The sequence below is a fragment of the Hylobates moloch genome, unplaced genomic scaffold, assembly GCF_009828535.3.
Source record: "Hylobates moloch isolate HMO894 unplaced genomic scaffold, HMol_V3 SCAFFOLD_3, whole genome shotgun sequence".
Taxonomy (NCBI): domain Eukaryota; kingdom Metazoa; phylum Chordata; class Mammalia; order Primates; family Hylobatidae; genus Hylobates; species Hylobates moloch.
In genome coordinates, this window is record NW_026652278.1 from 31,958,256 (window position 1) to 31,975,276 (window position 17,021).

At 44.1% G+C, this 17,021-nt stretch overlaps 1 protein-coding gene across 7 annotated transcripts in view; it reads left to right on the forward strand.

The window, feature by feature from the left end:
- The window catches only part of FBXW4 (F-box and WD repeat domain containing 4), an 85,882-nt gene that overhangs the window by 16,771 nt on the left and 52,090 nt on the right, over positions 1-17,021 (forward strand). For 4 of the 7 annotated variants that reach the window (XR_009212721.1, XR_009212722.1, XM_058436074.1 and 1 more), the window contains exons 2-6: positions 1,943-2,042; positions 4,722-4,903; positions 5,344-5,476; positions 10,029-10,177; positions 10,418-10,512. Coding sequence is in view for 4 of the 7 variants with exons in the window: in XM_058436074.1 (XP_058292057.1) it covers positions 1,943-2,042; positions 4,722-4,903; positions 5,344-5,476; positions 10,029-10,177; positions 10,418-10,512 (659 nt within the window). In the remaining 3 variants the exon portion in view is untranslated. The remainder of the gene's footprint in view (positions 1-1,942; positions 2,043-4,721; positions 4,904-5,343; positions 5,477-10,028; positions 10,178-10,417; positions 10,513-17,021) is intronic. The other 3 variants (XR_009212720.1, XM_058436075.1, XM_058436073.1) reach the window with 1 other exon arrangement.

Here is a 17,021-nt window from a genome sequence, read left to right on the forward strand (position 1 = left end):
AAATTTCCAGGCAGACATGGCAGTTATCACTCTTGTCCCAAGCAGTGTACCTTGTATGGGCAGTGGAGCAAGCTAAGGAGACACAGGAGATATATGGGAGCCTAAAATGGAATTTTCAAATTCTTGCTCATAATTTCAAAATTCTCTTCAAAGGTGTACTCTCTAAGGGGCTTAGAACTCTTCTCCCTATTGCCTATTAACCCATCCCCAAACAGTGCCATTCCTGTAGCTTGTGTGCTCTCTTCTCTCATTGCTGTTAGCTCACCCAGAAAGTACTATGGACACTCGCCCTCCAATGTTTTTAAGAATTTAAAACTCATAGAAAAGTTGAATGAATTGTACCATGAACACTCATATATGCACCACCTAGGTTCTACAATTAATATTTGGCTGTATTTGCTTTATCATGCATTTCAAAATAAGTTACAGATATCAGTATATTTATCCCTAAAGGCTTCAGGGTGCATACATATCATTGACTAGAGTATAAGTTTATAGTTTTTTTTTTTAAGAAAAATATATATTCAATGAATTTATATTTGCATAAACCACACAAATCTTGTGTATTATTTGATGTATTTCTTTTCTCTTTTATTTTTTTAGAAAGTGAGTCTTATTCTGTTGCCTAGGCTGGAGTGCAGTGGTGGAATCACTGCTCACTCTAACCTCGAATTCCTGGGCTCAAGTGATCCTCCCATCTTGGCCACCCAAAGTGTTGAGATTACAGTTGTGAGCCACCACGTCCTGCACATTTGGTCCATTTCTGACAAATGCATATAAACTTGTATAACCCAAACCCCCTCAAGACTTAAATATAGAATATTACCTCAAAGTTTCTATATGTTCTTTCCTAGTCAGTCTCCATCCCTACCCTGGTGGTAATGACTGTTCTGATTTTTTCATCATAGGTTAGTTGTCTCTCTTCTCAAGTTTCATGTAAATGAAATCATACACTACGATTTCTTTTGTGTAAGATTTATTTCATTCAACATAATGTTTCTGTGATTCATCCACATTATGATGTGTATCAGTACTTCTTTCCTTTTTTTTGCTGAGTAGTATTCCATTATATGAACCTACCCTAGTGTGTTTATCCACTTTCCTGTTGATGGATGCCTGGGCTGTTTACCACTTTTGGCTATTATGACTAAAATTCCTATGAACATTCTTGTGTAAGTCTTTTTGTTTCTCTAAGGTTATTGCTAGGTCATAGAGTACATATATGTTTAGATTTATAATAAACCGCCAGACCTTTTCCCAAAATGGCTGTACCATTTTGCCTTCCCACTAACAATGTAGGAGAGTTTCTTATTGGTCTTTCAAAAACATATGAACAAATACAGAGAGGACTTCCTCATCAGGGTGCAAAGTCCTGTCAGATATACATTCTGTGAATCTTTTCTCCCAGACGACGGCTTGTGTATTCATTTTGGTGAGCAGATGTTTTGGATTTGATGAAGTCTGATTTAATGGATTTTTATTTTCTGTTATTGCTTTTTGTGTCCTAAGAAATCTATGTCTACCTTCTTAGTCAGAGAGATGTTTTTATATATTTTCTTCTGACAGCTTTATAGTTTTAGATTTTAAGTTTATGATCTGTTTTGAATTACTTTTCCTGTATGGTATGAGGTAGGGGTCAGGATTCATTCCATTTTTTTTTTTTTTTCCCCAATCTGGACATCCAGTGGTTCCAGGGTTGTCATCCGTTCTCCATTAGATTGCTTTGGCATCACTGTTGACATTTTTGATAGTTTAAAGGACAGACTTTTCTCCTTGGCTTTCTTAGTCAAGTATGGAGTGAAAACAGTTACTCCTTCCTGGTCTCCTAATCTCTTTACTTGTATTCTGGATGCTCCTGAATCCTGACTCAGTAAGCCCATGGAATTTTCTGTGGTTGGCAATAAGTTGTAGTGATTGGATTATCTGTTCTTTCTGGACATAGGATGACCAGTGTCCCAGTGAAGGAACGGGTGAAGGTGTCTCAGAACTGGAGACTGGGGCGCTGCCGAGAGGGGATTCTGTTGAAATGGAGATGCAGGCAAGTAGCCTCTTGACTTTTTAAAAGCTACTTGGGATATAAAAACATAATGGAAAGTAAAAAATCTGGTCCTACATAGAGGCTAATGGGGCTATGTTGGGTGGGTGGGCACTGGTGAGCCTTTGAGCACCACAAAGGGGGCATCAGAAGGACAACTTTTTCACATTTAAAGAAGGGAATACAAGAAATGTACTTTAACAAATGACTTTTTTTATGATTATAAAGAAATCAATGCTTATTTTAGAAATTTGAAGAAAAAGAAAATTCTAAAGAAGAAAATAAAACTAACCTGTAACTCCACCACTCAGTGGTAACCTCTGTTAACTTATGCCATCAAAGGAAATAAATGAAATCAAGGTTTCAATTCATTGTATTTTACAAATATTTTTATTTAAATCTTCTACTCTATGGAGTTACTTCTTCATTCTTGGCTTCCCTGAGTCCTCTCCCCTACTTTATTAAAAGGCAGGGTAGGATCTAAAGGTTTGGATACATATGTTATAGGAGTTAGAGCTTAGAGCAAGTATAAGGAAATTTAGAAAATGCCTGTGGCACTGCCAATGCTACCAATTTTTATGCTTCATTGATGCTAAATGATTTCATAGGTATTATTTTACTCCCTACCAAAAAATTGCTCCTTGTTGATTCGTTGCAATGGATAGGGAACATCATGATTCCACATTCTGGAGTGACCTGTACCTGTGCTGAAGACATAGGCAGCCCTCTTCATCTGATGAACCTTTCTTTCCTGTTTGCATCCAGTTTCCACTGGTTTCATGGGCATCAGATGCTGTGAATAATGTGGTATTGGGTAGTGGTGGTGGTGATGGTAAAGAAACTACAGGAGAGAAAGACGGATTTTTATGATGAAGGACTTTACCCTCTGCTTCCCACATTTGCCTTTTGGGGCTAATTTCAAGCAGTTTGGCAAATAAACACACGGAACAGTTACCAGGCTGCCCTGGGATTCTCCACTGTTCACCTGGCATGAACCTGGTTTCTTGTCCTAGGCAGATGGCTGTTTACCAGATGGCTTTAAACACAAAAATTCCCACCCTCTCTGTTTGCTGCCTACTTGAGTGTGCCACACACTCACGCAAGGGGATATTGAAGAGGAATTTGCATAATGAATGAGAAAGCAGGCATCTGTACACACTCTACACATGTTCCATGTAATATATGCACACACTTGTAAAAACCTCATGAGCAGAAACTCAGTTACTACAAAGTCTAAGCTGCATTTAATGGCCCGTCAAGTCAATTTGCAGAACTTTTCCACATTCCCATGACACTTGTACGAGTCTGGGGAAGAAACACAGCCCAGTTTGCTCAGACAGGCTTGGGAATAGGAGGTGGTGGCTGTTCTTGGGGATGAGTCAGCTGTCCCTGTGCTTTTCTTGGGACCTGGTAACTCCAGAACCCCTATGTAGAATAGGACAGGTGGGATGTCCACCTTGGGAAAGGGGCTTAGTTTCCACCAGAGAGCCTAGTATCTGACAGTCTTCTTTCTTCTTAAGTCTCATTCCCTGCCACAGGACTTGTCTGTGGCTTCTAGCCTTTCTTCCTCCTGTCAGATTGCAGAGGGAATCTAACTATTTGTGGATTTCTCTTATCAGTTGCCTGTGAGAGCTGACTTTCTCTGTAGCCCCTGAACTGTAGCAGAATGCTCTGGGGCTGTGTTTTTCATTGCCACACTTACCCTCTAATACAGAAACGTAGATATCCCTGTGAGGATCTAGGTATCTAATCAGTACATTAGCATCCTTTCCTAAATGGCTTCATTCCTTCCACTTATAAATGACCCCTTAGCTCTAACAGAATAAGGGAATGTGGCTTCCCTGGGTTTATTCTTCTCTTTTCTCCATTACACCTTAACTGATCTATTGCGGAAGAGGCATGTATGGGAATCCTAGAACCTTGAAACTTCCCACTTACACTTCAAATTAATGAGGATGCAGAATGAAAGAAAGTTATTTCACCTGGCTCGAAGATTGCTTTGTTTTTTTTTTTGTTTTTTTTTTTTTGAGACAGAGTCTCCCTCTGTCGCCCAGGCTGGAGTGCAGTGGCGCGATCTCGGCTCACTGCAACCTCCGCCTCCCAGGTTCAAGTGATTCTCCTGCCTCAGCCTCCGGAGTAGCTGGGATTACAGGCGTGTATCACTATGCCTGTCTAATTTTGTATTTTTAGTAGAGACGGGGTTTTATCATGTTGGTCAGGCTGGTCTCGAACTCTTGGCCTCAGGTGATCCACCCACCTTGGCCTCCCAAAGTGCTAGGATTACAGGTGTGAGCCACTGTGCCTGGCTGAAGATTTCTTTTTCACCCTTCTCACCCCTTGACCGTTGAATTTTGTAAGCTCTGCCTACCCATGAGAAGTCCAGGTAGCCAGTAGTTGAAATATTAAATATTCTCCAATTAAAAGTGGCATTTAGTTGGTCTTTTAATTTTGAGTCTCTTTTAGAAAGTCCAGGGAAGATTAGATCACCACAAGGCTCAGTTACTCTAGTTTTCTGAGGATAGCTGATGGGTAGGTAATTTTGAAGGAGGGTATCAAGTATAGATAATAAGCCTTGTTGGTTATCCTTGCTAAGTTGGGGATTGGTCAGCTTCTTCAAAGACTGGAGTTGAGTTTTCATACTGTATCTTGATGACTTTTAAATTTTCTTTTCCATCATTTCAGTCAGATGCCCTGGATGCAGCTAGAGGATGATTCTCTGTACATATCCCAGGCTAATTTCATCCTGGCCTACCAGTTCCGTCCAGATGGTGCCAGCTTGAACCGTCGGCCTCTGGGAGTCTTTGCTGGGCATGATGAGGACGTTTGCCACTTTGTGCTGGCCAACTCGCACATTGTCAGTGCAGGAGGGTAAGTGCTGCAGGTTTCTCCTTCCACCCTTTTCCATCTTATTCTTTGGGGACATTCTGCCTGCCTCTGACTTTTCTGTCTTAACTCCAAAGGGATGAGGAGGGAGACCAGAAGGGTTTTCCATTTAAAGCAGAGAGATTTTACCAAAAGGAGTTAATAGGGTTAGCTGGAGAAGGAAAACAGGAAGAGCTTCTAATGAAAAGTGAAGCTGGTTTTGATATTCTCCAGGGGAAAATATATTTTTTCTCTCAGGTCTGTTCAGCCCCAGGTGTGCTGAAGAAGTAAAGGTATCTAGAAAGTCATCACCTTACTGGGCTGAATTGTCCAATGCTTAGCAAATTCGGATGTCACTGGAGACTTGGGCTGTTTCTGGAGAGTTATTCTCTTTCTACAGAAAGAATAATTGGTTCTTGGGGGTTGGCTCCTTATTTCTCTCCTAGAGATGGGAAGATTGGCGTTCATAAGATTCACAGCACCTTCACTGTCAAGTACTCGGCTCATGAACAGGAGGTGAACTGTGTGGATTGCAAAGGGGGCATCATTGTGAGTGGCTCCAGGGACAGGACGGCCAAGGTGAGGTGGTCTCCCCCTTACATACTATCACTCCCTCCTGTCTATAGGGAGGGGGTGGATAGATCCCTGAGTCTCAGGATTGGCTGAGAGTATCGGCTGGGGACAGGGGAGAAAACGACACAATAAAGGACTCACTTATGTGCCTCTGGCCTGCAGCTTGCCATGCCAGGCGTTGTCCCTGCCAAATGGACTGGGAAAGGAGTGGACAGTGGCTGGGAAGGTTGCCATTCACTTGCAATGTGGCGTGAACTCAAAAACAGAGGACCTGGCAGCCTTTCCTCCCTGAGTTGCGTTTCCTCAAGTTTGTGGGTTGAGTTCTGACCCTAATATTTTATTTTAAAATCTCCCTCCTTTTGCCTGCTGTCTGTTTAGGGAGGTTAATTTTTCACCACCTTGTTTATAGGCAATCAGGCTGATAATTAAAATGTGTTTTCATTGCTTCTCTGGAGAGTGATGTGGTCAGTAAGCAGTAGAGACGATGAGAGACGGGTGTTGTTTGTTGCATCTTTGCCAAATTTCCTGGTCCACAGATATCCACCAAGGCATAAAAGAAAGTGAGGCTGATAAATAGCATGACACTGACTTCATGGACTCATCCACATCTGGGTCACTCACCCACCACCTGTGAGACAGAGAAGTCTTTCTCCAGACTTGTGCCCATCAGCCCTAGCCAGGGCCTGCACAGGCCTGGTCCTTTAGGGTTGCTGTGGGAACTTTGCTGACAATTCAGTTGGTGGTGCAGGAGGCCCAATAGTGTCTTGTTATGTATTTCCTAGCATCTAGGTTCCATAATGCTAACAGGAACAAAATGCTTGCTGGTATGTCAGCAAATGGGCCTCTAAAACATAGGGAGAGGACTCAGGAGAGGGAAATTGCAATCTTTACTCAGTAACTTCTCTGACTGCATGTACCCCCTGGTGATTACACCTCCATATAGAAATATTGCTAATTTATGTAAAAAGAAGGGCTAAATATGTTCCTTTCTTTTTATGGAAGTTTCTCCTCCCTTTACTGTTTTCTGCCTTACTTTGTACTCACATCAGCACAGGAAGCTTGAGAAAAATCCAGCATATCTTTTGAACCAACACAGAAACTGAATTTCCTGTCACTTGCTTCCTATTACCCTACTTCATACTTACTGCAGGCTTCTGATTGGTCACTGTCTTTGTACCATTCCTTGAAAAGATTCTGGCCTAAACCTGTTATACTGCCCAAAAGTCAATTTGCATAGAAACCTTTTGTGGCATGTGTGACCTAGGTACTCCTGTCTTATTCTAGCCATCTTCCTGTCATGGCTTCAGGCTTACCCAAGTTCCTCCTTTTCAGTGACACCTCTTTCTTCTATTCTCTGTGGTCTGACACCCAGAACAGTATAAAACTAAGCTTTATAACCACAGGTAGCAATCTGAGGGCATGGATTACTTACAGTTGAAGAATAATAGCAAGTTTATTTGAGGTATTGGGTTAATTTCATGTTTAAGTACTGATTTAGCCCTATTTAGTATATTAGATTTTTAAAAAGATCTAAAATAAATGCTTCCTTCTAAAATTGTCACCACAGTCCATCTTCTTCCTTCTGAGGATTTCTTTTAGGTCAGTGATAGAATTCTCTTCTCTGGTCCTGAAAGTTGGTCAGCTGGTTTGCAGCTCCCCTGTGACCTCTCTGCCAACTCTTCTTTCCTGGCTTTCCAGATGCTGCCTGGGTTTCCCTCCTTTCTGTTGTCGTTTTTGCATCCAGCCACCTTTGTTATCCTGAGCCATTTCTACATTACTGTTGTATTCAGTTTGTCTTTTATAACTGAAACATCATTTCTTTTCAGTGACATCTGAAATTCTACAGCTGCTTCCCCAGGCTTCTAATACACCTGAACCTTCATAAGAATTTGCAGCGATATTTGCCTGTAACCATCTATTTTTGGGGAGTTTCCCAAATATGTACTGTATTTTAGGAAAGAGATTTATTTTATGGGGTAAAGGGAAGTAAAACAATCTCTTTGCAAGACATCTGAGCTAGGGACTGTCCAAAGAACCCTCTTCCTTCCCCTCCGCACAAGCCCAGTTTCAGGTTTATTGTGACTTAGCTTGGATTGTGTCTCCGGGCTTTAGTGGGGCCAGCCCCATCCTGAGATGTGAACAGCTGGTAGCTTATGTTCTTAATGAGCCTGGGCTGGTACTAACCGTTCCTTCATTTCCTTCTTTATTTCTCTATTCTTTCTTCCGAGTGCCTACTGTGTGTGAGGCTTGGTACAGAGGCACCTGGGCTGTTCAGAAGTAAGGAAGATAAAGCCTCTTATCCTTAGGGTGAGAAGAGATGTGCGTACCTGGCCATGGAGCTGATTGGAAGTGGCTTGGACTGTGGAGTGTAAAGCTCTAGGGCAAGAGCCAGAAAGTTTAGAGGGTGGAGAGATCAGATTACATCTGGTTTAGAAGGGAAGATTTATTGTAATAAGAACCACCACTATTGTTTGCCTGATACCTGCCAAATACTATGCTGCTGTGCTAGATGCCTTATACTTATCTCCACTTTTCCACACTATAACTCTGAGATAGGCATAATTTCCCGTTTAACACATGTGGAAACGGAAGCTAAGAAGTTACCATTAAGATCAAAGATAATAAGTAGCAACTAGGGTTCAAATCCAGATTGATCAGATGCCAAAGCCTATGCATGCTTTCTCTGCAACTGCAGGCTGCGGGGAATATTTTACCATTTAGGTTTTTCTTTTGTTTTAGGATTATTTTCTTTAGGATAGATTTTCAGCAACAAAATTACTGAGTTAAAGGCTGTGGTCATTTTAAAAGTCGTGATGCATATCACCAGTCTGCTCTTTGAAAGAACTGTATATATGTCCACTACCGGCCTGGCACGGTGGCTCACACCTGTAATCCCAGCACTTTGGGAGGCCGAGGCGGGTGGATCATGAGGTCAGGAGATCGAGACCATCCTGGCTAACACGGCAAAACTGCGTCTCTACTAAAAATACAAAAAAATTAGCCGGGCATGGTGGCGGACGCCTGTAGACCCAGCTACTCGGGAGGCTGAGGCAGGAGAATGGCATGAACCCAGGAGGCAGAGCTTGCAGTGAGCTGAGATCACACCACTGCACTCCAGCCTGGGCGACAGAGCAAGACTCCATCTCAAAAAAAAAAAAAAAAAAAAAGTCCACTCCCACTGAATCTTTTCCAGGGATGGATCTGTTTTGAATTTGGCCATGGAGGGCAAAGATAGGATCAGTGTATTGTTGTCAACTCCTGTCCCTCAGGTGCCAGGATGGAATCTCATGTTTCTGGAGGATGATGTGCTGCTGGGCCAAGCCAGGAGGGCCACTTTCCTAAGATCTTGCTCAGAATTGGCGGCATGCTTCCTTAGCTGCTCCTGGAGATCAGGAACCTTGTTCTGTGGTTTGCAGAATCTAGGAATCGACCTTCCCTTTCCGTGGAGGACATTAGTGAATTCAGGCCTAGGCCTTCCCCATAGATTTTGTAATCAGAGTCCTTAGTGTTTCCTCACCCCCTAAGAAAGAATCTGCCTCCCAGGGAGTTTGTGTCAGGGAAAAGGCAAAGCTGTCTTTTTAGCTGGGCTGCCTAAAAGAGTACATTGGAAATGTATCTAGTTATTGCCAAAGAGGACTGACTACGGAGTCCAAAGAGTAGGCCTGAATCATGGCACTCAGGAAAAGTTGTGGTGTTTACCTTTGTTTTCTGCCCCTCCTCGTTTAGGATCTTCTTGTTATGTTTATTTTCTTTTCACTGTGTTGGGAAAAGTAACTCACACAATTATCCCATCCCCCACCCCCATCATACACACAAACTCTCAACAACACTTTCTCCTTTTATAGGGAAGAGTTATCATGTGACTCTAAGAAGGCAGGACCACCCCTACTCCATCACCTACCCTTTAAACTCAAGGAATGTTTCCTTTAAAGTTCTTCCATCTAAGGTCCTGCCTGAGTTTTGTGTGTTCCCCTTATAGCACTGCTGGGACCTTAAGAGGTCACTGATCCATCTGGCTGCCTCTGGATCCCTCTGTTGCTGCTGTCTTGGGATAGCCCTGTACGTCTGAGGTTTCCTGTCTGTTTGGTTAGGGGCTTATGTCCCTGCGTGTGTCATCTAGGGTAGGGTGAAGTGAGGGGGGTGCCCTGTGCTTAATGGGAGATGTCTAAATGCACTGACTGCTGAGAGGGCTCTGTGAGTGTTGATTAGAGTTAAGCCCAGAGTGGCTGCTAATGTACATTCCTGACTGATAGAGACCAGATAATGTGCTCCAAGCAATATTTTTAACCTGTAGGAGATATGGAAGCTTAAAAGAGTTAAGCTTTTCTGCTACTTTTGGTGACACTAGGTGCTAAATTCCCTGCTGACGTGGTGAATAGTATTGGATCCTGGGCATTATCAACAAACAAACAACAACACACCACCTTCCCACTTGGAAGTCTCTCTTCTTCTTCCATTCTTTCCTTCCCTTGCATGTTTCTTTTTACTTCTCTCCCTAATTCTATTGCTGTCCCCCTATACTATGCCTTGATCTTCTTCCCTCTCCCTACTTCTCCAGAGTAAAATCTTGGTGAGAGATAGGAGAAAGGAAAATCCACAAATACAGGAAAGCTGTCAAGAGAGGCAAGCCCCACCCACCCACTTCTTCTCAGTCAAGTCTCCGCTGAGGATTGTAGAACTTCTGATTCCCCAATATAAAGTTGGCTGGTAAGTAAGGGCTGTCAGTGGAAGTAAAAGAGGTAGTTAGGATGGAGAGCTAGGGCCTATCTGCGGGGGTAGGTGAGCCAGAAGCTGTAGGGGCCCCTCTGCTGATACCTGAGCTCTGTGTGTGCAGGGCATAAAGGATTCCCCATTTCTCCACCTCCAACAGTCACCCCTCCCGGAGCACCTCTCCTCCCCACTGATCCCAGGCAATGCCAACGAGAGCATCTCCTCTCCTGTTTCTAGGTGTGGCCTTTGGCCTCAGGCCGGCTGGGGCAGTGCTTACACACCATCCAGACTGAAGACCGAGTCTGGTCCATTGCTATCAGCCCATTACTCAGGTAAGGGAGACATATTTGGATGTGGTTTTGTCCTGTATCATAATGCTTTTATTTTACTAGATCAGGTGAGCTAGAAAATCTTCCTGTTGTGTATTCTAGGTTGCTTTGAGTCACTGTCTTGGAGATTTTTTAGTCCTCCAGAGATTTGAGGTATTTAGGCCACTTCATATATGCGTGGGATTGAGATAACCTTCTAAATGCAAATTTCCTAAGCATCTAACCTCAGAAATGTTAAGGAAAGAGTACTATATGAGAATATAACTAAGAGTCCAGCTGTTAGCCAGGAGTGTCCCTTCTGGAACAGTTGTCCTCTGGGGTCATTCTCAAAGCAGAGGCCTCTCACCACCTCTCGGAGGTGACAGCACCAGCCAACTGAGCTCTTACAACTCACATGTCTGCTTTGTTCCCCTTGGAAAATGTCCTCTGGAGTATCCCTTACAGACTTAAGTCATCAGGAGAGGCTTGGGGCCCAGATCCAGCTGGCTCCTCAAACAAAGACATGTATGTGAAGTAGTAACATTGATTATTGTAGCAAAAGTGTGAAATTTTGATCATGGCTTTTACTGTACCCTTTGGCCTGCTTGTTACTTCTCTTTTTTATTATTATTTATTTTATTTTATATTTAGAAATGGGGTGGGTTTTTTTTGTTGTTTTTTGGTTTTTGGTTTTTTTTTGAGATGGAGTCTCGCTCTGTCGCCCAGCCTGGAGTGCAGTGGTGCCATCTCGGCTCACTGCAAACTCTGCCTCCCGGGTTTACGCCATTCCCCTGCCTCAGCCTCCTGAGTAGCTGGGACTACAGGCACCTGCCACCACGCCCAGCTAATTTTTTGTATTTTTAGTAGAGACGGAGTTTCACTGTGTTAGCTAGGATGGGCTCGATCACCTGATCTCATGATCTGCCCGCCTTGGCCTCCCAAAGTGCTGGGATTACGGGCGTGAGCCACCGTGCCCAGCCCTAGAAATGGGGTGGGGTTTTTTCGTTCTTTTTTCGTTTTTGTTTTGTTTTTTTGTTGTTGTTTTTTGTTTTGTTTGTTTTTTGTTTTGTTTTTTTTTTAGAAATGGGGTGTTTCTGTATTGACCAGGCTGGTTTCAAACTCCTGGCCTCAAGTGATCCTCCCATCTTGGCCTCCCAAAGTGCATGAGCCACTGCACCTGGCCCTGACTGTTATGTCTCTAACCTTACCTATGGACAAGTGACGTTTGCATCCCAACTTCTACTTTCGAGGCTCTCTGGAACCAAGACAGAATCCCTGTCCTCCCCAGCAGGGTACATAGACTTTCCTGTACCTGTTCTATCACAACATTTTCCTAGGATCTTCGTCCACTTCCTTCACCCTACTCACATGGAAATGTGAAAGCTGTAGGGCTGCCGCCCTCCAACACTAGGTTTAAGTCAGTTGCTTATTTTATAAGAGACTTGGTCCTACCCACTTTGCTTAGGCCCTTCAGCTTCTTTCTCCTTACCCCATGGAGCCTGCACCCCTCCTCCTACTCCCTTCCACAACTCCCTTTCAATTTTTTTCTTTCTAAGAATTAGAGCCGATTAGCCACGTCATTAATTCTTCAATTTGACGGCTGATATAGCAGGACCTGAAACACATTGCTGACCCCAGAGAATGGAGACCCCGTTCCTTAGCATATTGACGATGAGAGAAGTTAATTAAAATTCCACAGAGCAGAGGTGTCGGCTAACCTATAAACCTGTCGCTGTTCAAAACAAATCATTCTAGCAATCGTAGGAAAGAGGGAAGGAAAGACCAGCAGGGAGTGGAGAGGCTAAGTGTGTGGGAGCGGAGAGTGGAAAATGGAGCCATTGAGCTTTGTCTCCTCAGTTTCTTCCTAATGCTGCCCTTTTTAAAGACAGCCAGACCTGGGCGTCCGTGGGCTGAATAGAAGGAAAGTGCTATGGCCAGTGAGAAGTGACAAGTGTGCTGGTGACTTTGTCTTAATGGTTGCTTGTGGATTTCTGCTGGTTTTGGGAGACTGGAGTGGAGGTGGTGGTAGAGAGAAGCTCTCAGGGCTGGAGATGGTCCGTGTGCTTCCTGCATATGGATTGAAGCCAAAGAACACAAACAGGCTCTGCCCTGCATCCCTACCCCACATTTCTCTGTTCCAGCCTCCTCCTCTGGAATGTGTTAGGCTACCTCTTAACAGAATAGGGCACAACAACTATTGAAGATGGTGTCAATAAAAGTGGTTGAGGACAGAGTCTGCCCTCATCATTAAGAAGCGTTTAAAATTACAGTAAACCGATTTTGGGTTTTTTGGCCACAATTTGGAGACTGGCTTTGGGGAAGGACCTAGCTTTCTGGCATTACTACTGCTACTATATGACTGCCACTACTACTAGCAGCTAACATTTAGTAGTCATCTGCTCTGTGCCAGACCCTCTGCTAAGGCCTTGATGTGTCTCATCTTTGGTGAAGACCTAGGCCTTACGTTTTCTTCACATTCATCTTCAGGGTCTTCCTGTCCTCTTCTTGGCCCTGGGATGATTTTTTGAGAGGGGTCTCACAGTGTTACCCAGGCTGGTCTTGAACTCCTGGGCTCAAGCCATCTTCCCACCTCAGCCTTGGGATGATTCTTTCACTCTGTCAGCTCCTGACCAACAGTTATTTAAGATGGTCTTCCCCTAACTCCAGAAATGAGGTCTTGGAGTCTTTTAAAAAATAGTTTGTATTTGAGATTCTGTCTTTACACTAGATGACCAGAGTGTATGCCAGTGTTATCTCTGCCTCTTTTTCTCTTACCCAAAGAATATACTGGGATAGGGTCTTTTTACCTCATTATTAGATCCATTTCTTCTCAATGTGACCTTGAATTTGAACCTTTCAATAAACTCATCCATTTTCTCAGTCTTGAGAGACAGTGCCTCCCAGCCTTAGGGTCTGTTCTTTAAAGCAGTCTGGGAGATGAGTTCTGCTTTGCCTTCAACTAGCAGTGTGGCCTCAGTCATTCCCGCTCCCAGCCTCAGTTTCCTCATATTAAATATGAATACTATTTATAGACCTTACTAGATTATTGTGAAAATGACCTGAAATAATCTATATGAAAATATTAATACTCTGAAAAGCTAAAAGGGCTGTAATATATATGTGTTATGCATACTGAGACAGGGTTTCATTTTATCACCTAGGCTGATTATGAACTCCTGGCCTCAAGTGATCCTCAAAAAGGGCTATAATGTAATGTCGACCAGAATCCTTTCTTGCCTGGTGTAGCATTTGCTTAGTGGCTTCAACTGCTGTCAAGTCTCTACCCTTTTCCTGGGCTCCTCCTGGCCCCAGGGAGTTTCCCTGCTCTTTTGCAGTCTTCTTGAGATGGGGACTCAGTAGGAATCTCTCTTTCCCCTGTAGCATTCCTGCCCTCAATGACCACCTTCAGTTCCCCTCCCTGCCACCATTCCTGTTGAGTATGGTTGTCAGTGTCACTAATGTGATATGACCCTGGACTCCTCATGGAGAATATGAGGGGATGTGGCAGCCAGTGTACTGGCCCTAGGGCAAGTACTCCTGGTTTACCTGCCAATTTCTCAGCCCTTTGTTGCTCCCTTGTGCAGTTAGGAGGAACCTGGACAGTTAGGAGACCTAGCACAGCTCTTTTCTCAATTTATCTCTTTCTTCTATTTAAAATAATTTGTCAGACATGTTAATCTTATTTATCTCTGATGCTGGGACTTTTCTACCTTCTCTTCTTATGTATGTACTCAGGCACTTGTATGAAGCCTCAATCCAGAGGCTTAATTTGAGGTCCTCACGACTGAGAGAAAGCAAGTATCTGTCCTGTGTTCAAATGTCTTCTTTCCTTTCCTCCTTTACTTTGAGTTCTTGATTTGTAGAGTCATGGAGGATGATATTTAATACTGGTTATGTGCTTAGAGCCATGTGTAGTCAGTCAAAAAACACAGAAGGAGAACCAGCAGGCTCCAAAGGAAAATGTCAGGCAAGGACCTCTTCTTCTGCCTCTCGCATACCCTCTTACCCATCTTATTGTTCAACACTGGTAATCCTGTTTTTAAGATTCATGACTTAGAAAAGAAGCCCTTCTCTTGTAGAGGAGGTCTCACCTGGAGTTGTTGGATGATTGATAGAAGGAAAAGTTAAGATGGCCCAGGAATAAGATGCTGGAGGTGTGCCTGGGGTGGAGAGGCATATGTCTGAGTGTAATTATGGGGCAGGAATACCTTCAGCTCACAGGCCTCAGAGATACAACCTCCTGAGGTCACATGGAATTCTGAGCAACTTCCTATGAGTAACACAGAAGAGCAGACTCTTTTTTTTTTTTGAGACAGGGTCTTGCCTGGAGTGCAGTGGCACAATTATAGTTCACTGCAGCCTTGAACTATTGGGCTCAAGTGATCCTCCCACCTTGGCCTTCTGAAGTGCTGAGATGACAGGTGTGAGCAGCTATGCCTGGCCAAAAAGCAGATTTTAAAAAAATGTGTAATATGTTTTATCGCCATTTAAGAATTATTTCCAGCTGAATACAGTAAATACTAAAGTATGAGGAAATGTAGAAATATTAAACACTTAACTTCATTCCCTTTGACTTTCCATCTCTTCCCTTCTCACCCTTTCACCTCACTCCTTGTGTATTTACTGAACACTTGATACGTGTCAGCTTCCCCGAGGATCTTATTCAGTGGTGGGGAAACGATAGGCACATGGCTGTAATGATTGCCAGATTATACTAAGCGCCTTAACCTAGGCTGTCCCTGGTTGGAGAGGAAGGGGAAAGGCATTCTCTTCTGGGGAAAGGCAAAAATTGAGGCCCAGGGAAGATCAATGCAGGGCCACATGTGGAATGGGGCAGAAGAGGAGTAGTTTGTACTCAGGTCCCTAGCCTGTTCCCATGTCCTGTGTGCTGAGGGACAAGCAGGCCTTTGGTCATTGCTGTGCCTTATTCACCAGCATCTTGGATGGTAGCTGTGGCCCATAAAAGGCTCTGTGGGGACTTGTGAACATTCTCTCTTCCTGGAGGCCAGAGTTGAGACAGGGAGTGGTGGGAGAAGGCAGCATATGCTTGAGGCTTGGACTTAGGTAGCTGTGAATGCTTGCACCATTCCAGGAGTGTGAATGCACATAGATCTTCAGCTTTCAGGGTCCCCTCCAAGCCAGCCATGGGGGGCATGTGGTGAAGTGAATCTATAGATCTACCTACCCTGTTTCCCTGGGAGGGGAAGGGAGAGGAGCCCACAGCTCCTCGTCCCTCTGCAGACACTATATGTATTGCCCTCCAAGAAAAAAAAGGTGCTTAGCAGAACCCTTTCCCTGTCTCCAAAGGACACTTGCTATCGTGTGAGTGAGTGTGGTCAGGAAGGCTTCCCATGACACTTGAGTTTTAATCCCTTCTCTCCCGCTTCTGTCATTAGGGAAATATATGAGTGGTATAGGTGTAGAAACTTGACTTAGCTGTGTTATTAAATATACAATATAATTTTGTGTAACTTTGCTTGCTGTGGTGGCCTGTTTGTTTTTGGGGGGATTAGTCCAAGTCTGCATGAAATGTACCGATTCAAATTTGTAAAGTGAGTTGCAGCCTCTGGGGGGTTTTGATGGAGGAGCTGCCCCTTCTTGCTTCATTTCTCCCAGAGGTGAGGGAGAGTCTGGAAGGAAAGCAGTCACTGTGTACTGTTCGGTAAAGGGGTGGGTTTTGGGGAAAGGAGGGTGTTTGTTCCCAGTAGCTACAGGGTTTACTGTGTGTTGTGTGTGTGGTAGATGCATATTCAGCGGCCTATTGAAATACATCTTTCTTTAGTGAAAGGTAATTGCATCTGGAGTTTTCTCTGACAGAGAGGTTTGAAAGATTGGAAAAGGAGGCAGCCAACTTGCAGTTCAGATTCTTTTGGTTGCCAGTGGTGCCACAGTCCTTTGGCCCTGGACTTCATAACTCGCTGAGTACTTCTAGGGGAAGAAGAATCAAAAGTAAAGATTGTGCCTCTGAGTTTTTCTTTTTCTGGCTGGCTGTGGACAGCTGGGTGTAAAGGGGATGCTTGACCTTGAAAACTTGAGGAAAAACTCAGGTGGATGACTGTAGTGCTGTGCATTGTAGCTGGTCCTCCTGATGGCATGGACTGTAGCTGACTTGGGGACATCTCTCTTCTTCTTTCCCAGGGTCAGGGGCAGAGAGGGTAGTTTCTTCTGGGTCTTGTCTAGGGAAAGAAGACCTGAAGAGCTAGTCAAAGATTGGCTTGGTGTCCCCCTTTGCGAAACTGCAGAGCAGAGAAGGGAGCTTCCTGCCTGTGGTGCCCTGGATGAGAGAGTTGCAGGGACAAAGACACCATGGAGGGCCCAGGGCTGGCGTGGCTAGAAGGGGCGTCATGACACCCGGAGAAAGATGGAAGCTCCAGGTAATTCTAGGTGGGCCCACTGGTTCAACTGGCAGCAAGCTAAAATTGGAAAGGGATCAGTGTGGGGATGTCATTGATTTGGAGTCAGGTCCTGCTAAATCTCAGTACAGTGCCCTCCACCCTGGAGTTCATTGCCCGTGCATATCCAAGCCTATCAGA